At 36.0% G+C, this 23,541-nt stretch overlaps 1 protein-coding gene across 1 annotated transcript in view; it reads right to left on the reverse strand.

Annotated features, from left to right (window-relative positions):
- Positions 1–59: 59 nt before the first annotated feature.
- The window catches only part of DCAF6 (DDB1 and CUL4 associated factor 6), a 130,323-nt gene continuing 106,841 nt past the window's right edge, over positions 60–23,541 (reverse strand). Inside the window, exons 19-23 of the mRNA XM_044916197.1 lie at positions 9,988–10,126; positions 8,092–8,248; positions 7,350–7,438; positions 5,399–5,504; positions 60–517 (exon numbers count right to left, since the gene is read on the reverse strand). Of these exons, the coding sequence (XP_044772132.1) occupies positions 453–517; positions 5,399–5,504; positions 7,350–7,438; positions 8,092–8,248; positions 9,988–10,126 (556 nt within the window). The 3' untranslated portion in view covers positions 60–452. The remainder of the gene's footprint in view (positions 518–5,398; positions 5,505–7,349; positions 7,439–8,091; positions 8,249–9,987; positions 10,127–23,541) is intronic.

Raw genomic sequence — 23,541 nt, forward strand, 5'->3', positions numbered from 1 at the left:
ACCAGAAAACGTGGGTGAAGGTAGTAAAGCATGAAATAAAAAGTCATATTCAGGATATCTTAAAACAACCAACTTCTTTAATTAGAAAGCAACAAACATGCAAATGGCAAGTGTAGAAATTTATTTGAACCAACATTTTCACTATAATGAAAATTACTCTTCCACATTGATCCAAGCTCTCATATCTGAAGGTTAGGGAAAATATTGCACTTTGCATTTTCTAGCACTCCTCACACATGGCAAAAAGTTTTTTAAACATTTTGCTAGTTTTGTTTTACACACTCTTCCAAATTCATGCACACAATCATTCCAAACCAATGTTAGGTTATCCCGAAAAAAGGGAAAACTCCAAAACACCATAACCTTAAAATTGCACTAAAGCTCTGTAAAGAAAAAAATAGAATGTCTTCTACAAATTTCAGAACATCTAAGTGCTTGCCAATAACAGTTGGTTATTCCTCATCCTCATTTTCATTCTCCTGACCAGAGCCTTCTGATCTGTCACCCTCCAACCGGTCTGCAAAACATATATGAGACCCACAAGAAGAAATGCTTTTAGTATTATAATTGAAAGAACTTTCAATACCTTTTAGTTAAAACTGATTAAAATGTATACAGCCCAACACATCATCATGTAAAAATCAGTTCACTTCTGTGTGTAGATAAGTTAGTTTTTGCCGCTAAAAACAAATAAAAAACGAGTAAAGGAAACAAAGCACTGTAACTTTGAATATGCATGTAATTCTAAACCTATAAAAACTAAAAAGAAAAACCCTAGGGATCTTGATATATCACGGTCTACTGCAGTGGTTTTCAAGCCGTGTTCCATGGAGTCCAGGAGCCTAAGGAGGTGTATCATGCCACCAGAAAGACTGAGGGGAGGCTGTGGGGGAACCTGGGGACCATTCTTGAGGATCTGTGTGTTTAAAGATTTTTTAAATATCTGCTATGTTCTAGGCGTTGTGCTAAGAACGGTGGCCAAAACAGACACGTGGTCTCTGCCCTCAAGGAGCTAGTTATCTAGATTAACCACTCAAGTGAAAATATAATTATAAACTGGTGAGTGAACACGGCATGCTCTCTCCAGCTTTCACGATTTATCCTTGCTGTTCCTCTGCTTGGGACACTCGCCCAGTTTTCCAGCTATAAAGGTTCTGCTTACTCATCTCAATACAACTATTATCCCCTTTGTGAAATGTTTCCCAGACTTTTTCAAACATCCAACCTGCAGAATGATGAACTCCTTCCTCTACACTCTAGACTCTCTGTGTCTATTGTGCAACGAAGATCCTAACTGCAGGGACATTTATTTGCGTGTCTTCTTACAGACCAGACCTCAAGGGCTTTTTGAGCTCCTGCGAGGGTAGGAGTTTTTTCTTTTTATCTTATATCCTCAGAGCCTCGTACAGGATGTTCAGGGACGGTTTATGAAATAAACGCATAGAAGTTTTACTGAGATCAGATATGTCACATTAGGGTATGCAGAGAAGGCAACAGTATAAAAGGATGAGGATGGAGCCCATTCGGCCAAGAAGCATTGGCCCAAGGCAACATGGAAAATACAAAGGTTAAACATGGGGGGAGGGCTGAGCCCCACTGTCAACTGCGAGAAGACTGAATCCTGAAATTTTATTACCTACAGAGGCTTAAACTCTCTCACTGGATCTTAAGTCAACAATACCAAGAGCAGTAGACAGAAGAGACTATATATTTATTGTCCAACTGAACTGGACTAAATCCCCTCTGTGCAGACTCCATTTCAAAGCCAAACTAATGAGATGATGTATGTGTATATGATTTACAACCTAAATTATACAAATTTTAGCTATCATCATTATTACATAAGTGTTCAATACACATTTGCAAAATAAGTGAACAAAAACAAGATTTGGACAGACCTTCATATATCACCAAGGAATCTAAACACAGTGGAAGAATCGCTGATCAATAAAAGGCTACCTAACGAATGTTAATATAAAAGAGATGACACTCTTTTTATTGTGTGATATACTTTCATGAGAGAATAAAACATGAGGTTGCTATCAGCTTAAGTAGATTACCATGAATGGGAATCCTGGATATGACTGACTAATTCAACAAACCTATTCCTGTCACGTCGGAAGCATGAGGAAGCAGGTCACACTATTTCTTTCAAAGTGTGTAGGGTTCTTATCCAAATTCCTTTTGTCACACTATGAATGAAGATGGGGAAATGGAGGGTTAACAAGAATTGTCTCAGCCTTTAAATCAGGGAGTTTAGGGTAGACATTAGGATTCTGCAGAGTCCAGGGGCGCCTGGGTGGCTCAGTGGTTAAGTATCTGCCTTCAGCTCAGGTCATGGTCCCAGGGGTCCTGGGATTGAGTCCCGCATCGGGCTCCCTGCTCGGCAGGAAGCCTGCTTCTCCCTCTCCCACTCCCCCTGCTTGTGTTCCCTCTCTCACTATCTCTCTCTGTGTCAAATAAATAAATAAAATCTTAAAAAAAAAAAAAAAGGATTCTGCAGAGTCCAAAGCAAGCCATAAGGAGACAAGTGAGGGCCAAGAGTGTCTAATACAGGTCAGTGAATAATGGACAGCGGCTTCCAGAATGAGGAAGAGGGCAGAATAATTGTTCTTTTCTCAAACCCATCTCAACCAATTGCTGCACAGTCCTCTCTCTCAGAATGGAAACCCAGTTTCTAAGAATAAATTAAATGCAATCTTTTGTTCATGAAGTGCTACACCTCTGAGGCAGGAGAACTGCAAAGCAGCTCAATGCTGACACCAATCTCTGGTTGGCAGTTACAGACCGAGGAGGTCTGAGAAATACTCTTCTTTTAAATGAAAACTGAAAATAAGAGTCGCTTCTACATCAGGAGACCCACCTCGAAAAAGCCATAGGCCCTAACTAACCAATGGGTTAGTTATAACCAGGCACAGTTAGCAAAAAAGGGAAAACTCCACCCGTAGCCATGCCCCTTCATCTTCCCCCTTTAGAAACAGCCCCCACCCTCGGCCTCGTGGCAGAGAGCCTGTCCTCTGCTTTCCTGAGCCACTGCTGGGCAGTGGATTCGATAAACTTCTAGCTCCTTTGTTCTGCCTCAGGTGGATACTTTCACTGCCCGTGCCACCGGCTTCCACCCAATCTGCTTCATCCCACATTTGGGGGCCCCCATCCCATCGAGAGAGACACCACATTTAGACACCACAGTCTTTAGTGAAGCATTCATGAGAATGACTTTGGTTGCTTTTTGGAAAATGCAAAAGCTCAAGCCCTATTTAGATAAAATGAGTGAAAATCTTCAGGGGGTAGGACCCAAGTGTTTGCAGCTGAAAAAGCCCAACAGAGGATCTGTAGTGCAGCCTTCATTAAAAATCACAGCTCTACCAGGAAGGCGCCGCCCCGAATCTATTCCCTGGACTTCCCAGGAAGCTTTGTGGAGTAATGGAGGGGCTGGACTATTCCGTGGCTAGCCTGCGCCTGCAGGATCACAGTCCGTTACTAACTCTCCTCGACTGTGCACACGTGATCATACTTGGAATACTGGAGACCAGGAGAGAAGGAGAGGACAGGGGTGGATAACTGACTCATCAAATAACTGGGTATCTTAAAGATAAAAGCAACTCTCGGGTACTTTTTCTCTCCAGTCTTTTACATAAGAGAAGCAAGAGGGTGAGTTAAGTTGACTAAACCAATTAGAAATTACGTCTTTTTGGTTGACAGCAAAAAGGACTGGAAGAAAGGGAATCTTCATGCTATAAAACTTACCTTATCTAATGCTAAAACCAAAGGAGGAGGGGAGTAGCCATGAGCTAACAAACTGCTACATCGGCAGCTGTATAAAACAGACGCGGCATAAACGAGAGAAGAATGGTTTTCAATAGAAAAACTCGGGAAGAGCCATTCGCCAGATAAGCTCTTTACAAGAACAAGTGAGTTTTAGGAATCCTAATCAGCAAATGTTTTTCTTGTTCTAGAAAATGCTGCCTCTCCTCAAATCTGAAATCTAAATGGATGAATTTTAAGGGTTACTCACTGTTACTGAAGAAAATGGATCGAAAGTGTTACAGTGATTAATAATACGGGAACCCAAAAGCTACTGCAAAAATATTTTGTTGGACTACTAACCTTTTCTGTTTAAATTCCATTTGAAATTTCCATTCTTTCCTGGTAGTAGTTAATATTAACAATTTGAATATTTTCTCCCCACCTCCTATGGGCTTCTTTCAATTCTTTAGATGTGCTCCACACTCTCCCCTCCAGGACTTTGAAAATTGCTACCTACCCTTTACTTTGCCTGGTACACTTTCTCTCCATTCCTCTCTCTGAGGAAGTGATATTTAATCCACGGCCGACAGAGACCTGACGATAAGTAGAAGGTATCCTAACAAACAGTGAGGATGGGAGGGGGGTAGCACAGTGATAAAGATCCTGAGGTAGAAAAGACTTTGATGTGTCCCCCAAGTCAAAGAGGGCCAGAGTGGACAGAGAAGGAGAGAATGCTGGGAATGAGCCTGAAAAGCAGTTTGAGCTGAGATCACCCAGTGGACTGCATGTCATATTCATGATCTAAATGTATTCCTGCAAGTGAACTTTCCAAGGTCAAAGGGAAGTAAGGGCTTGGAAGCCAGTTTCACATTCAGGCTTTACCATTCATCAGTTGTGTGACCTGGGGCAAGTTATTACAAGTAACCAAAGTTGTAAAGGTTTGGAGCTAATTAGGAAAAATTTGTGAAATGACAGGTATGGTCCCTGATACATTATAGATACTCTAGAAATGGTGGTGGTTGTTACTATTAAATAATAGATAATATCCAACATATGAAGAAATTTATGAAATCAGTGAAGAACAACAAATACTCTTCTGTTTGATAAATGTATTTTGTTTATAATGGATACTGGATCTCTTCTATTATTACAAACAGATTATTCACTTCCTTCTTGAATATTAGTTATAATATTTACATTTTGTGTTTCTTTGGCATCAAACCTCACAGTGTATCAGTGAAAACAAAAAAAATATATAAAAAAAACTTACTGAGGTTATGTGTTTCAACCCTTGCAGTAGCATGTTACATTTATTTTTGTCTGGGCTAGGGTTAATTTTGACCACGTCTACCACTAAAGGGTACTTACTCTAACAGATCTTAAGGATTACGGTATGATCCTCCACACTGAGAAACACAGCTGATAAAAGTTTTCAAGTGACTTTGTCTTTTCATTCTGACATTTTTCAATACATTTGGTTCGTGAGGAAGTAAGTTACTGTACTAAGATCAAGAGTTCACAGAACTCCTAGCTCAGAAGTTACGTTGCCTTCATTTTATGGTTAAAAGAAATTGTACAAATCACTTTAAAGCAGACCTGAAATAATAACATGATGTAATAATGGTGTTAATAATACACTGACAGTTCTTACCAGCTCGGATATGGTTCAGCGAAGCCAACATCCTCAACATGAAAGAGGCTGGCACCGTGATGGTGTTTCTGGTCTCTTCCAGCATGAGTTCATTTCGAGTTATAACCTACGGGGCAAGTGAAACAACCACGTCAAGAACCATGATGTAACTATACTTTTTCCTTGAAGATTAGGAGAACAGTAAAAAACTTATAGCAGGTCTGAGGAGGAATTACTTCATTCTTTATACACACACTGTGTATATTTCCACCATAAGGCTACTCGATGCCAGGTAATTATTTTAACTTGCCATTGAGGGAGTGACATCACAGAACACTACTCTTTCAACTGGCAGAAAGACAAAGGCCAAACTTTGAGGCCACTTAAAACCTTCAAGAATTCAGTTTATTTTTCACTTATGATTCGTTTCCCAGAGCAGTCTACCCGTGTCTGCTCATTCCCTTCTCCTATGGCAGAGCTGATACATGTAGTGACACAGGGGGGTTAAATGATTTCCCCAGGGTCACTCAGATCCCTCGAGAAAATGTCACCTTGACTGAGGCAAAAGTAATCTTGAAAAATAAACTTTTGGATAAGAGTTACCAATGACTTGTGTCTTATGTACCAAGACAGCACTAAATGAATATCCATAAACACCTAAGGATCTAGTATGTAATCATGGGCAAAGGGCAAATGGCAAAGTTCATGGCAAAGGAAAAAAGGAAGAAAGGAAAGGATGAGAGGAAGACAAAGGTGCTAATGTGGTCAACGGCTCCCCAGTGATTTCATACAACACATTTTCAGCCCAGCAGGGCACCCCCAGGGCCCTTTACAATCTTGCCCCAAGGAGCTGCTTTCTTATCCACTCACCAACGGTTCACTTACCTTAGGACACCCTGGAAATTGCCGATTCTTCATCTCCAGGGCTCCTTAGCCCCCTGTATGCCTGGTGAACTCAGTCCAATTCGTACTTCCTCTGTGAAGACTCCCCCATCCATCTACCCCGTTTACAAGCACAACTGCTCTTTTGCAAGGGCTTCCAGAACACTGTGCATGCCTCTCTACATTCTGGCTGACTGTTCAGTGTCTGTCTTTCCCGCCAGTCTATAAGCTCTAAGGGAAGGTTTTTTAAAATTCAGCACGGTGTCTGACATACGCCAAGTTCATAAATGTCCGTTAGAAAGCAGATGAGGGAATTGTGCTGTGAACTGTCAACCTTGGTCTAGAGTACTGGTTTTCTAACTTACTAATAACATTTTTTAGCAATGGACCCTTCTTTTATGTTTTAAAGAGGGCACAGCATCAACTTGAGCTGCACTCACCTACTCATAGAAGCTCAACTGTTAGTAGCTGACTAATGCCATGAACCCTTATTTTCATAAGAAATCTTGTATGAAAACCCACCAATAAAAACCCTGCCTAATGCTGGGGAGGAAAAGCCCAGAATTCAGCTTTTGTATCAGCCACCTTCCCCTCTCCCAATCCCACTAAAAACTGAGAGCTTCACACAGCCCAGTTTGAAAACTGTTGGTTTAATAAGGAGCTGAAGAAATCTGAAAATATGACAATAAAGGAAAAGATTCTCCAATCATTTGTTCTGCTACTTATCTGGCTGCAATTATGGAGGCCAGCCATAGTAAAACTCATTTTCTTAAAAGGACAGAAGGTTTTTTAAATGATTCTTCATTGTAATAAGCACAAAAATAGTCAATCTGTTTTTCTCAAACTATAATAACCTGGTATTACCAATAATCGATATTATAATTAGCAAAATAATATTTTGATTTTTAGCTCTCTAGTATTACAGGCATGTTTTTATCTTAATTTTTCTTTTTCTTACAATTTGACCTCCTTAACTGAATAAACTTGTTTATGTTACCAATTAATAATGAGCTGCTTTGAGTATTTTTAAGAAAGCATTTCAGGAACAAAGTGACATACACTTTATAATAAGTATAAATAAAAATCTTACTTCATCAGCAAGTTTTCGGTTAAAAATCCTTGACTCTTCTAGTGGTGACCAGATCTTTATGTCATAATCTATACCAGATGAGGCTAGAACTAGAAATAAAATGTTGCATATTAATATAAAGCATAAAAATATGCCATTAAGACATGCATACATATGTTATATATTACGCATGCATGTATGTATGTGTGTGTATATGTATACACACACACACACACGTATATGTATAGCAAAACTGACCTGGCATGGAAATTGTACTGATACATTTAATTGTTGACTGAGAATATTATTTAGAAGATTTCCTAAAAGTTACCCTAGAACATAATTTTAAGACCAACTTGCAATCACTCAAATTTCTTTCTTATCCACTGCCTTTTAGGAGAAACATGGGCAATGTCAAATGGAAGGCAAGAACAAGCCAAGCTCCTTTGTTCTGGTAAATTAACCTGGACATGTGAAGACTAACAAGGCTTGGAGGTTGAGTTTGGATAAGTAGAGTAAAGTGTAGTCAGCCAAACCTCTTGCAACTGGTAAAACTTAGAAGAAATATTAGAGAATAAACTCTTTAATCTATTTCCCCATACTTTCTGCCAAAAGGAGGTTATAAGTCTTTTTTGTTTTAAACCCAATGAGAGTCATAACAGGCTCTCGTGGCTGCCTTCTAGGATAATTTGCATTGTTCTTATATTAACAACTAGAACAAAAGTGGAGCTGACGTACTGATTTCTATAAAAGGCCATCTTACTTGGGTCAAACGGATGTGGCTGCAGGCAGTTTACCACATGATTATCAGCTTCCAGAAGCATTAAATGCTCAGCAGTATGACGATCCCAGATGAAGATATGGCCACAGTCAGAACCACTCATTACAAAATTAGCACCCCAGAAATTGGCTTCTTTTATCTAAGGGTTTAAAAAAAGAAAACTATAAGAAAATTCAAATCAAATATTAAAACCAAGATTTATTCTATTCTGCAATTGGAAATATTAATTGGCTTAGAAAATAACAAAAAATAGAAGAGAGTCTTTGTCTTCTATTATTTTAAAATGATGGAGATTTATCAGCAAGCATGAAACAACAGTAAATAATGAAAAATTCCCCATGAAAATAGAGATTTTGCTCTGTTCAATGCTGTATTTTAGGGCCTTAAACAGTACTTGGCAACAGTAGGTGCTGAATTAGTAACTGCTAAAGGAATGAATGGGATTTCTGGGTTTTGGAAAGTATAATGGAAACTTCTATGTCTATATGTTTTTGAACATTCCAAAAATGGTTCTACTTTAGCTTTATAAGATAATAAAAACAAATCATAGAAAAAAATGAATGGTTCCCTTTTGTATTTTGGTTTATGCCAAAAGAACAAAAAGTACCAATCTTTTTATTAACTATTCTCTCACAATTGAGAAGGAAGGATATAAACATATTTACTTTAATGAAGCAATGAGACAACAGGATATACTGGAATGGTTAGGATGACATTTTTCAGTGGATGCATATGAATGAGCCATCCAAAATCTTTGTAGTTCAGGATGTTTTTCAATCATTTCACCAGCAGTTGCTACTTTGCTATTTTTGCCAAACCAAAGGGGGTAGACAGTTTTGTTGTTACTTAGCGTTACTGTTATATTTACTTAACTTCTTTTCTTTTTTCATTCCTACCCCTATATTTTCATCCAAAATTTTAACCAGCAAAATACAAGACATGTACACTGATTACTTCTATTAATAGTGAGCATTCTGTTTAGAATGATTAAATTGTTACCACCAATGATGTCTATAGAGAGAGCTAAGTAGTTCCCTGCCCCAAAATAACTTTGTAAAGCAGGCTCTATGCCCAACGTGTGCTTGAACTCAGGACCCCTAGGTCAAGAGTCACGTGCTCTATCAACTGAGCCAGCGAGGGGCCCCCCCCAAAGTAACTTTTCCCCTTAACTCTGAAGAAAGCAGATTAAAACTGACTCTGTAGATACTTTTGGATGACTCAATGAATATATGAAAACAACGCTTTCTAAATTTGAATGGTTCAGAGTTAATAGTTCTAATATGCTAATCATCTTGCAGGATCCTCTTAGTAAATAATTAATATCACACTGGGTGTATAAGACTTGTGGATTGTAAAACTTGAAAAGATTTTAGAGATCATCTGGTCTATTCTTATGTCATAGATGAGGACAGTAAAGTCTAGAGAGACAAAGTGACTAAAACAAATCTTGACTCATCAATCTTAAGAAGAGTTGTTATAAAGTAATTGGACTACATTTTGCAATGAGCCTGGATTCCATATATCTAAATCTTTCTCTCCAAATCAACCAAGGGTGCTAAAATGAGCTAAAAAGAATATACTAGACAGGCAGACCGCAAGTGTGAGAGAACAAAAGGAGGTAATTGTTACTTGTACCAGCTAAAAATTTTAAACTTCTACAACATTTCCTTAGTAGGGCAGAATTTTCTTGTAAACAATAACGGTCTTTGGCAATATATTCTAGGACTAAAAGAACCATGTTTGGGTAAAGAGGTAACTGTTAAGGTACAATAATGCTATTACTGGAATCGCAGTGGCAATATATGAAGATCATCATTATGGAAAAATTCATATTATGAATCTGCAATTTCTCCAAAGAGTGCCATGAGCATTTGGTACCATTGTCCTGGAGTTGCGATGGCCCTTATAAACCATCTTTACTAGTGGCCTTCTAATGTTCAAAGTATCCAATTCTTCCATTTCTTTCCTTTCTTTCCTCCGCCTGAAGAACTCCTGAATGCGGGCAACAGCAGAGCGTCTATGAATTACATATTAAAAGAAAAAAACAAAAATAAATTTAAAAACATTCACAGGTCACTACAGGATCAAAATGAGGAACATTAAAATACAGTAAAGTCTAGACAATATTTTAAATAAGGCATCCCCAACCAAAGCATAAAAAGGCAGACACAACAGTGAGACTACATCAGACTAGTTGAGTTACTAAAACAAAATATTTTAGTGAAGAGATCACTTAGAAATTTGGTACTGGTTGAGAAAGTAAAGGAAATAGCATGCGGCACACTGGTTTTTAAAGGGCTATTTAATAAAAAAAAGTAAGATAGACAAAATTAATATGCAATTTACTACAAACAAAACAAATCCTATTCAATATCATTTCTCTTCTCCATATGAGGAAATGTAAAGGCATAAAGAGAAACCAAAGAAATTAAGGGTAACAACATAATAGCAGTGGGTAAACTTGTTTTGAGATTTTGTAAAGATGTTCCCAGCAAAGAACAGACTAGTCAAGAAAAAGAGGATATTAATATATGTACAATAAAACAGGGACTTTCAAATAGATTCTACATGGACTCCATGTAAGAGTATAGATTTGGAGCTAATGAGGCAGCTTTTACTCTCCTAAGAATTGAGTTGGTTACAGAGCTGGAGATTGAAGAATAATGGGCTCTTTTAAGACGGATTTAATTATTAGAAGAAACTTTTCCTAACACATGATATACTTAATAAGTCTGTTAGTTTGAATTTATTATTTAAAACATTGTATTTTGACATATAATAGACCAAAAAAGTCTTCAAATCAGTAAGAAAAACAAACACTGTAACAGAAAAATAGGCAAAGGACAAGAGTAGGGAAACTATAGAAGAAATGAACACTCAGCAAATATAAAAGGATGCCGAGCCTCACTAATAATAAGATAAAAATAAAACAACAAATAGACCTCTTCGTCTCCCAGATTAAAAAGATTTTAATGTCTATCAGAGTGGCAAGAGTATAGGAAAAACAGACACTACTGGCAGGAGTTTAAAAGTGGTTCTATATATAAAACACAAAGTGAACTCCTTTACTGGAAACTTTCCATTGAAGCAGAATACATACACAGGAAGGCATAATATCACAGATGTGTAGGACAATGAATTTTCACAAACCAAACAAGCCCATGAACCAGCACCAATACTGAGAAACGGAGCATAACCAAAATTCCAGAATTCTCCTAGTGCTTCACTCCCATCATTGCTCTCCCCTTAAAGAAAACCATTATTCTGACTTCTAACAGTATGATTACTTTTGCAAGTTTGTGAACACTAATTAAATGGAAACAGAGGATATATATTTTCTAACTTCTTTAGCTCAACATCATTTTCTAAGATTCATCCATGTTGTTTTATTTAGCTATAGTTAATTCATCCCCTTTGCTGCAGAATACTACTTTGTATAAATACATTATAATTTATATATCCATTGATGGACATTGGGTTGTTCACAGTTTTTGATTACTGAGTTACTGCTACTATCAACATCTGTCCATGTCCTTGGCAAACATATGTCCATGTTTCTGCTGGGTATATACCTAGGAGGAAAACAGCTGGACCACAGCATGTGCATATGGTCAGCTTTAATAGATACTTTCAAACAATTTTCCAAAGTGGTTACACCAATTTGCATTCCCACCAGCAATATATTGAGTTCCAGTTCACTAGAAATTAAATAATAACTTACTAAAATTTAAAATATGTATATGCTGGGGCACCTGGCTGGCTCAGTTGGTAGAACATGTGACTCTTGATCTTGGGGGTTGTGAGTTCAAGCCCCACATTGGATGTAGAGATTACATTAAAAAAAAAATTTTTTTTTTTAAAGATTTTATTTAGGGGCACCTGGCTGGCTCAGTCGTTAAGCATCTGCCTTCAGCTCCGGTCATGATCCCAGGATCATGGGATCGAGCCCCGCATCGGGCTCCCTGCTCCGAGAGAAGCCTGCTTCCCCCTCTCCCACTCCCCCTGCTTGTGTTTCCACTCTCGCTGTGTCTCTCTCTGTCGAATAAATAAATAAAATCTTAAAAAAAAAAAAAGATTTTATTTATTTGGGAGAGAGGGAGAAAAGGAAAGGGAGAGAGAGTGAGAGAAGGGGGATGAGGGGCAGAGGGAGAGGGAGAGAATCTCAAGCAGACTCTGTGCTGAGCATGGAGCCCAACATGGGGCTCATTCCCATGACCCAGAGATCATGGCCTGAGCCAAAACCAAGAGTCAGATGCTTAACTGACTGAAACACCCAGGTGCCCCCAAAATAAAAAAAACTTAAAGGAAAAAGATGTATTTGCTTTGATGCAGCAATTTTACTTTTAGAAAATGTATGCTACACAAAACTTAAACAAATATACAAATATTACATATTTTATATTATTTATATTTAGATTATACATATATTTGTATAATATAAATTTTCACTGTAGTGAAACTTCTGTTGTCTACTTTCAGAAAGACTGGAAATAATCTAAATGTTCACAGGGAAAGGATGGATTAATTAAATAAATTATGTTACATTCATATATTGGAATATTTATACCACCATTAAAAAAGATAAGGAAGGGGCACCTGGCTGGCTCAGTTGGTGGAGCATGAGACTCTTAATCTCAGGATTGTGAGTTCGAGTCCCACTTTGGATATAGAGATTACTTAAAAATAAAATCTTTAAAAAAAATAAAATAAAAAAGATAAGGAGGATCCATAATCAACTATGTGAAAAATGTTGGCATTATACTGCCTAATCTGCAACATAGGTTAAAAATAATTCTTAGGGGAAAAATTCTATATATGCATAGAAAGGGTCTAGAAAACCAGACACCAGTTATCAGTAACACTTTTTTAAACAAGTATATAACAATTTTGTACTCCCACTTTTATAACAAAAAGGTATTTTCTTTTTCATAAAATGGTATACTGTAAGTTATACAGGTTTATTTAAAAATGTTTTAAAAACTTTATCCTATGCTTTGTATATCCAAAATATGGGTCTACACATAAATTTTTAAATTAAATAGTGCAAAAGGTGACATGTTTAGTTTACTCTGATTTTCTCTTTCTGATTCTGAGGTGATAATGAGAAGGATTAAGAGTTTAAATGCTCTCAAAAAAACATAGTTGGATCTCTCTTTTTTCTGAAGTAGAACAGAAGACATTCCGAATCAGATACAAATATGTGATTAACAAAAAACCAATAAAGAAAAGAACTCTTTTGTTATGAAAGCAGAGTATCAGGTAGTAGAGGAAATAGAAATGACCTTGCTGACAAACCAAAGGCCTCAGGAGCTATAAATGGGAAAAGAAATTATATGACAAATTAAGAATTTAGATAGAAGCTCAAGTTATTTAAAACATGATGTGTGGACAAAATTAAAGCTGAATTCTTAAAGAGGTGATAATAATTAAGAACTATTGAGGACAGTACCAGGTAAAAAAATGTTCATTTCGTTTAAAAGTTAGCTGTAGAATATAGTCTAATTTACTGCTTAATGTTTGTTTGGCTTAACCATTCTAATTTTAAAATCTAGATCTCTACTACTCAGCTTTCAAAAAGAATGAAATACTGCCATTTGCAATGACGCGGATGGAGCTAGAGTGTATTGTACTAAGTGAAATAAGTCAGTCAGAGAAAGACAAATACCATATGATTTCATTCATGTGGAATTTAAGAAACAAAACAGATGAACATATGGGAAGGGGAAAGAGAGAGAGAGAGGGGAAAACAAACCATAAGAGACTTTTAATGATAGAGAACAAACAGGATTGATTGGAGGGGAGATGGATGGGCTAAATGGGTGGTAGGCATTAAGGAGGGTACTTGTTATGATGAGCACTGGGATGTAAGTGATGGATCACTGAATTCTATTCCTGAAACCAATATTACACTATATAAAAATTTGGAGGAAAATAAATAAATAAATAAATAAAATCAATCTAGGTCTCAAGTTATGTGATTTGTATTACACAGTTCTGATCCAAGATTAGGGTACCTACCACTATCCCACTGTAGGAAAATTATCTAAGAGATAAAGCTTCAAGTGTACAAATTTCAAATTAGAAAATAAAAATAATAGTAGGTACTATACCTACATTTACAATCAGGTAATGTCCAACTCAGTTAACAGGATAAGCTTAAAATGAATATACTGAAACAACTTGCCTAGTGGATATTTCATAGGAAATACTGAAAAAATATAGGTCATTGAAAATAATTTGTACTGTATTACTTTGCAAATTTGATCAAATGAAAATTAAAATGACATATACATATGAAGAATTTCAATCAGCAAACATATTTATTAAAGGCCTACCATTTGTAAAGTTGTTTTGGAGAATATTATTCATTCTTATATGATAGCTTTGCTAGTCTGGCACCCAATTTAAAAGTCATAAAAGACATTACAAAGTTAAATAAGCATAAAAGTTCAGAAGTAAACAATAAAAGCATAGTAATAAGAAGCATAAATTCCAACCCAATGGAGAAAAAAAAAAAGAGAAAAGGAAAACAAAAAAAGAAAAAAAAAAAAGATACAAAACTTAATCCTAAAAAAGGGCAAGAAAGTAAAAAACAAAACCAAACAAAAAAATGGTAAAAGAGGATAATTAGAAGAAGTTGCAAACAAGTTTAAATATAGCCATAAAAGACTAAATTCACCAATTGAGAAAAAAGATTGTCTAAGATACACCGAAAGCATAAGGACAAGGAAAAGTTTCAAGCAAAAAGATATTATGCACATACTAATCAAATGAAAGGTGCCCTGGTTACATTAATATCAGATAAAACAGACTAAGATAAAAAGCAGCATTAAGAATAGAGAGGATTACTACATACATAGTAAGTTCAATTTACCAGGAAGATATAACAATTTAACATATATGCACTCCTTAAAAACAGCCTCAAAATGCATTTAAAAAGAAAATGACATAACTGCAAGGAGAATTAGACAAATCCACCATTATAGTGAAGATTTCAACATGTCTCTCTCCCTATTTTATATGTCAAGCTGACAACAACAAACACACAAACACCAAAAATACAAATAACTTTAAAACAACATAATTAACAGTCTTGAACTACTGGCTACATATAAAATTTCACATTAAAAATTAGAGTAATATTCTTTTCAAGGGCCCGTGAAACATTTACAAATTTGACATGTAGAAGGCCACAAAGTCAGTTTCTATAAATTTCAAAGAACTCATCTAACACCAACCACATTTTCTAACCACAAGTTAGATGTTACTGGAAAAAAAGCTAAATGTATACAATTTAAGAAGTTAGGAAAAAAATAATAAACCACAAAATAATTTCAAAGAAAACAGAAGAAAGGAAATAATAGAAAGCAGAAATAAAAAACAAAATGAGTAACAAAATAGAGTTCTGCCATGATGATGAAGAAAAAATTAAGGGAGTTCAAATAAATGTTATGAATAAGAAGGTGGTTATAACTCAAGACAGTAGAAATCAAATAGACAATACAAATAGTATAATAAATTTGCAAACTTAGATGAATGGACACATTTTTAAAAAACCTCCTAACACTGACTAAAGAAGAAACAGATAGTGCAAACAGTCCTACAGCTATTAAAGAAGTAAAATAGTACTTAAAAACCATCTCCAAAAGAAAACATGAGGTCCAGATGGTTTTATAGGTAAGATCTACTAAACTTTTAAAGAAAAGATCATTCCAAACTTATACAAACTCTGGAAATAGGAAATGTTTTTTTCTACTCATTCTCTGACGCTAGTGTAACTTTTTACCAAAAACAGGATCATGAAAATATAAGAAAGAAAATCCATTCCAAATATAGATAGAAAACTCCTTCACAAAATATCAACAAATCAAATCCAACAATGTATCAAAAAGATAATACGTCATGATCAAGTTAGGTTTATCCTAGGAATACAAAGATTGTTTAACCCAGTTCTACATGTAAGGAGCTTGAAAGTCCTCTCTCCAAACTGACAAGTAAAAAGCTGAATAGACTGAAAAATCAACAATTCTTCCTGGATCCATAAGAGAGGGGAGGACACGGGGCAAACTGCTTCCCTAAGATTGGAGAGACAAACAGGCAAACAGGGAGTCACAGCTTAGCAGAACAGAGACTTGGGGGTAAGAATACCTGAACTGTGATTGAGGAACTGCTAGAAGCTCAATGTGGACAGCTTTGAGAATTAAAAACTCCAGGGGAACCCAGTCATAGGGGCCCTTCCCACAGTATTTTCAGATTTACCTCCAGGAGCCAGACCAGATTGCCACACAAAATATTGGAGAAAAATCCCCTTGGGTTTCTGGCAGGGAGAGGAGAAAAGGAACCATTTTGAAAAATGCCAGAGCACTCTATTCTTCTTAGTAAGGTCTTCTCTTCAGGGAAACTAGTTAACTACAGCCTAACCTGCTGGGGTTAATAATAATCAAAGTCTAACTAACCTAGGGGAGAGAGATAGCCAACTACAGCCCACTCAGACCATCCTATCCCACCTAAAGGGAAAAGAAACAAAAAACAAAAAACTGAGGAATACTTCTAAAGGCCAGAGATGTAGGCTCACTAAAAGACTGAGACCTAATCTTAAGACTACAGAATGCTTCCCCTCTCCCACACCTCACCACCACAGTACTAGTTTAATTAGAACAGTTCCTTTTACATGGTACATCATATACAGCTACATCAAAAAAGCTACAAGGCACACCAAAAGAGAAAAAACACAATCAGAAGAGACAGAGCAAGTTGGAATTAACAGACCAGGAATTTAAAACAACTATGATTAATGTAACTATGATTAATTAAGGGCACAAATGGATAAAGTACACAACATGCGAGAATAGGTGGGAATGCAAGCAGAGCACTGGAAATCCTAAGAAAGAAGCAAAAAGAATTGCCAGAGACAAAAAACAAACAAAATACAAAAAAACCCCAACACTGTAACAAAAATGAAGAATGCCTTTGACAGGCTTATTAATAGATTGGACATGGCTGAAAAAAAATCCTTGACCTAGAAGATATATTAATAGAATCCTTGAAAACCAAAAAGCAAAGAAAACAAAGACTGAAAAAAAAATCCAAGGACTGTGTGATAACTACAATAGACGTAACATAAGCATAATGGAAATCCCAGAAGGTGAAGAAAGAAAAGAGAAGAGAAGAGAAGAGAAGAAGAGAAAAGAAAAGAAAGAAAAGGAAAATTTGAAATAATAATGACCTAGAATTTCCCCAAATTAATGTGAGACAACAAATCATAGATCCAGGAATCCTAGAGGACACCAAGCAGAATAAATACCAAAAAACCCAAACCAAACCAAACCAATACAAAAATCCTACAACCTAGGCATATCATTTTAAAAATACAGAAAATCAAAGATTAAAAAAAATCCTGAAAGAAGCCAGAGGAAAACAAACATCTTACCTAGAGAGGAACAAAGATAAGAATCACATCCAACTTCTCCTCAGAAACTATGAAGCAAGAAGAGAATGAAGTGAAATATTTAAAACACCAAGAGAAAAAAAAATCACCAACCCAGAATTCTGTACCGTGCAAAATTATCCTTCTTCAGTGAATGAGAAATTAAAGACGTTCTCAAACAAAAAGCAAAGGTATTTGTTGCCAATAGACCTGCCTTGCAAAAAATGTTAAAAGAAGTTCTTTATAGAGAAGAAAAAAAATATGAATCAGACACATGATTACAGATACATAAACAAAGGAAGAACATCAAAGAAGGAATAAGTGAAGACAAAAGAAACACTTTCGTTTTTCTTAATCTTAATTTATCTAACAGATAATAGTTATTCAAAATAATAATAGCGATAATGTATTTCCTTACGTATGTTTATGTATGTACCTTCTGTGTACATATACTCATGTATGCTCATGTTACTGACGTTAGAGTGAAATGAATGACAGCAATGACACGGGGACAGGAAGAAGGATTAGGGTTTTGTTATCATGATAGTCACACTACCTGTGAAATGGTATAGTATTATTTGAGAGTGGATTGGATTAGTTGTAAAAGTACATTGTAAACTCTAGGGCAACCACTAAAAAAAGTTTAAAAAAGAAGTATAGCTGATATGCTAAGAAAGGAGAGAAAATGGAATCATATAAAATGCTGAATTCAAACCACAAAAGGCAGAAAAAAAAGGAAAAGACAAAAACAGGAACAAAGAACAAACAGAGAACAGTAAAGAATATGGGAGACACTAATCCAATTATATCAATAATTGCTTCAAATGTCAGCATTCTAAATACACCAATTAAAAGACAGATTATCAGGGTGGATCAAAAAATATGACCCAACTATCTGCTGTCTATAAGAAATCCACTTAAAAATAAAGACTCATATAGATTAAAAGTGAATGTATGGAGAAAAACATACCATGCTGACAATAAACAAAAGAAAGCAAGAATAACTGTATTTCTTTCAGACACAGCAGACTTCAAAGTAAGCCAAGTTATCAGAGATAAAGAAGAGCATTACATAATGTCAAAGGAATCAATTCCCCCCAAACAATCATTAAGGCATATGTGCCTAACCAGAGAGGGTCAAAACACATGGGGCAAAAACTGATAGAAATGCAAGGAGAAATAGATGAATCCACTATTATAGCTGGAGACTCAACACCCTTGTCTCCAGAAAGGGGCAGATCCAGGAAGCAGACAGTAAGGACACAGCTGAACTCAACGACACCACTGATCAACTGGATATAATGGACATCGTCTGACTACTTCAACAACAGCAAAATACACATTCTTTTTAAGTTGAACATTCACCAAAATAGACTACATTCTGGGTCATAAGACACACCTGAAAGAAAGACTATTTGGTTTTTTTTTTAAAGATTTTACTTATTTGAGACAGAGAGATAGAGCACAAGCAGAGGGAAAGGCAGGCAGAGGGAGAAGCAAGTTCCTCACTGAGCAAGGAGCCTGATGCAGGACTTGATCCCAGGATCCTGGGATCATGATCTGAGCAGAAGGCAGATGCTTAACTGACTGAACCACCCAGGCATCCCCAAAGACTATTTTTTTTTTTAAAGATTTTCTTTATTTATTTGACACAGACACAGCAAGAGAGGGAACACAAGCAGGGGGAGTGGGAAAGGGAGAAGCAGGCTTCCTGCTGAGCAGGGAGCCCGATGTGGGGCTCGATTCCAGGACCCCGGCATCATGACCTGAGCTGAAGGCAGATGCTTAACAACTGAGCCACCCAGGTGCCCCACCAAAAGACTATTTAATATTAGGACATTTCCAAATGTTATCTACTGTATTAGCACATTAAAGGAGAAAAAATATATGATAACTCAATAGATGAAGAAAATGTACTTGATTCAATCAATATTCATTCATGATTTATAAAACCATTAGTAAACTAGAGTAGCAGGGAACCCCCTAACCTGATAGAAGGTATCTACAAAAACCCAAAAACACAAACCTAAATAAACTCATGCAGACATTCTTTTCAAAATCAGGAGCAAGTTGTGATTTTTACTATCCTCATTAACCAATATACAGTAAGCAGTAAGAATGAAAAGGAAGAAAGAAAACTCCTATTTGCAATGATATGACTGTCTACATAAAAACAACAACAACAACTAAGAGGAACTTACATGCCAATTAATAGATATAACAGAAAAATATTTGGGTGGATATAAGATCATTATACAAGCCAACTGAATTTCTAAACACCAACAACAAACTATTACGAGAGCATAAGTTTAAAAAAAATGCATTTACAACAGCAATGAAGATGAAATTGTCTATAAAGATATTCCTGTTTGTAGGAAATTATAACATGTTACTGTTAAAAGATCTAAAGAAATGTAGAGATAACTTAATATTGTGAGGATAATTAATTCTCCAAATTTATTTACAGGTTTAGTACAACTGTAATCATATTCTGATGACTTGTGTGTGGAACTTAAAATGTGGATCATAAAACAGACCAAAGGACAAAGAATAGCCAAGTCCCTTCTAAAGAAAAATAAAAAGAAGAGACTTGAAGAGACTTAGAAGATATTAAGATTATAAAACTAGAGTAATTATAAGAGTATGATATTGATGGAGCGGCAAACAATTGTCCAATGGAATGAAACAAAGAGCCCAGAAATAGACCTGTGTTTATATGGAACTCTGTAATATGATGGGTAGCGTAGCAGCTCCCTGGGGAAATTCAACATTTAATAAATGAACAGGGAAAATAGGGCTATCTACATGAGCACACATATACCTCATAAATAAAAATAATTCCAGATGGATTAATATCTTAAATTGTCAAAAGACAACTTCAAAAGAAAATTTTCAATTTTTGGAATTCAAGGGTAAGTAAGGATTTCTTAAATAAAAGGAAGTGATATGCATTAAAGAATGATAAAATTCAACTACATTAAAATTAATAGTTCCTCAAAAGACAGCTTAAAAAAATAAATCACAAACCAGAAAAAGTATCTGCACATTTATAAATGACATAAATTAGTATCAAAAATATATTAAGAATTCCTTAATAAATAATAAAAAACAAGATCAACATGGAAAAGAAAAACAACTCAAAACAAGCCAGTAGAAAACCAGATATGGCCAAAAAACAAATGAGAGATGCATAATCTCATTTTGTAAATAGAGAAATGAAATTCAAAACCATGAGATACCACTGTACACCAAATCAATTAGCAAAATCAAAAAAAGTGACAAAACCAAGTTGTGGATCAGTGTGATTACTTAGTGATTGTATTAATTTACACTCCCACTTTGGAAAACAATTTGAGATTATCTTGTAAAATTAAACATTCCATTCTTAGGTACGCACCCCAGAAAAGCCCAAGGAGACATGTTTCAGAATGTTCAAACCAGCACTGTTAATAATAGCAAAAACTTAAAACTTAAATGCCCGTTAATAGGAAAAGGGATAAATTAGGGAATAGTTATATAATGGATTATTATGTAGCAGAAAATTGATTAAGCATCAGCTACACGTAACAACATGGATGAATCTTAACATAATGTTGACTGAGAAAGAAGTATCAAGTCCTAATCCCATATCCACACGATATCCTTTTTTAATCAAGTTTAAAAGTGGGTAAAACAAATTAAATAATGTATTATTTTGGCATTTATATTTGTGATAATTTTTTGTTGAAAGCAAGGCATGATAAATATAACATTCAGAAGAGTGGTTGCTCCTGGTAAAGCTGGCAGGGGGACAGAATGGAGAGGACTATACATAGATCTAAGTTACCGGTAGTCTTTCAGTTTCGGGTTAGGTGGTGGGTTTATGGATATTTATTTATTATTAAATAAACGAATAAAGAAAAGGAACCAAACATGAATCAACAATGATAGTGTGTCACAAACCAAGAATTAAAAAAATAGAATTCTCCCCCTCCTTAGATTAGGTTCAGAGTCCTTAATGATGCCAGTGCCTGTGAAAAACTCTATTGCTGCAATTACTATATTAAAATTATTTATATGTGTCTGTGTATCCCACTGAACCAAGAGCTAATGGAGGCTGTGTTGTCATTATCCTTATATCACCAGCTTCTACCAGTGTTTGGTTCATATAGGTTTATTGAATGGATAAAATAATAAATATGAAACTGATTCATCGAGAAATGTCAAAAAAAACCCAAAAACATCTCAAGGTATCAGCTATTTATTTGGGAGACAGAATTTAAGAGATTAAAACCTAGAATGAATCTAACACATAAATGACCTAGGAAAATAAAAACCTAGATTCCTGACTTTGTATTTTGATTCCTTCCTCTTCCCTGAGAGTCTTTGTATTTTATTTTTAATACTGCATATTCTAGAAAATGCTGTTTCTAAATGGTCAGCACAATTTAAGATAATTCCAAGCTCAAATTAGTAAATTACAAAATTCAGAAATAGTCTATAAAGCCCTATTTTAAAAAAATAAATAAATTCGCACATTTAGTAGTTAGAGGACTAGGCTAAAATATAAGGAGAAACTAAACAGCACTAAAAATATAAAATATGAATTACTTTGCCTCTTGTTTTCAATATGGTAAATCCTTTTATAAAACACTATTACAGGGGCACCTGGGTAGCTCAGTCGGTTAAGTGTCCGACTCTTAATCTCAGCTCAGGTCTTGATCTCAAGATCGTGAGTTCAAGGCCCGCACTGGGCTCCACACTGGGCATGAAGCCTACTTCAAACCAAACCAAACCAAATCCCACCCCCCCATTATATATAGCTAGAGTGGTACAAATTAATTGATATTATTGGTGTTATTAAAATGCCTTGTGGGGGAACAAAGAAATTTTAGGGTAGAAAAAATGGTTTAATTAAAGACTGGGAGATGACTGATTTATTTAACCTGGAATTAAATGACTTAAGGAGTAATTCAGTTAGCCAAAGGAGGTCAATATAAAAGGATACTGTACTAAGGACAGAACATAAGGACATGACTAGAATTATAGCAGGTGAATTCTGAGTTAACCTATAGGAAAAAATTCTTTACTGTGCAGGTGTGAAAGAGTCTTCTAGTCTAGGTAGCTAATGAACTTGATACTCACAATTTAGAATGTAAATTGGAAGAGCACTTTCCAAATTGTGAGATTTTTGTAGGTGCTCCACAAAATGGGTTTGTGAAATGTGGAAAGTAATGGATTAAGCAAAGCTAAACAGTTTTTTGGTTGCAAGTTTTCTGAGAGGCTTTATTATGCTAGTTTTGTGAATCTCAAAAAGAGGTTTACGCAATGTAGTATTTCCCAAATTTTGCGACACCATTGTGAAGTATCAGAGCATTTAGGGCAACAAGAAAACAGCACATGCTGCCCACAGGCCTCTGGAGGTTCCTAGTCCACAACATCAAGGAGCTGGAAGCCCTCCTGTCCTACAAGAGATCTTACTGTTCTGAGATTGCTCACAATCTTTCCTCCAAGAACCACAAAGCCATTGTGGAAAGAGTGGCCCAGCTGGCCCTCAATCCCAGGCTACAGGGTGTGGGAAGTGAATAGATAGCTCATGTGCACACTTTCTTTGTGGTAAATAAAACCTTGACCACTCTGGGGGCGGAAAACAAAGGACATAGACAAGGGTGTGTGTGTGTGTGTGTGTGTGTGTGTGTGTGTGTGTGTGTGTGTGTGTGTAGACAAGGGGTGTGTGTGTGTGTGTGTAGGGGTGGGGGAATGTATTTTTGTGTGTGTGTGTGTGTGTGTGTGTGTAGACAAGGGGTGTGTGTGTGTGTGTGTAGGGGTGGGGGAATGTATTTTTCCAAAATGTATTAGTAAAGCTAAGGGACAGTGGGCCTGACGCTGCTATCTTTTAGAAGGGTCGGCTTCCAAGGCTGCCCCTTAGCTGGCGTCTGGGAACTTGACTTGTGGAACGTTCCCTATATTGTTCTGCCTGCCTGGGACACTGAATCCTGATGTACCTGCTTGCCCAGATCATCTGT

The sequence above is a fragment of the Neomonachus schauinslandi genome, chromosome 6 (genome assembly GCF_002201575.2).
Source record: "Neomonachus schauinslandi chromosome 6, ASM220157v2, whole genome shotgun sequence".
Lineage (NCBI taxonomy): Eukaryota > Metazoa > Chordata > Mammalia > Carnivora > Phocidae > Neomonachus > Neomonachus schauinslandi.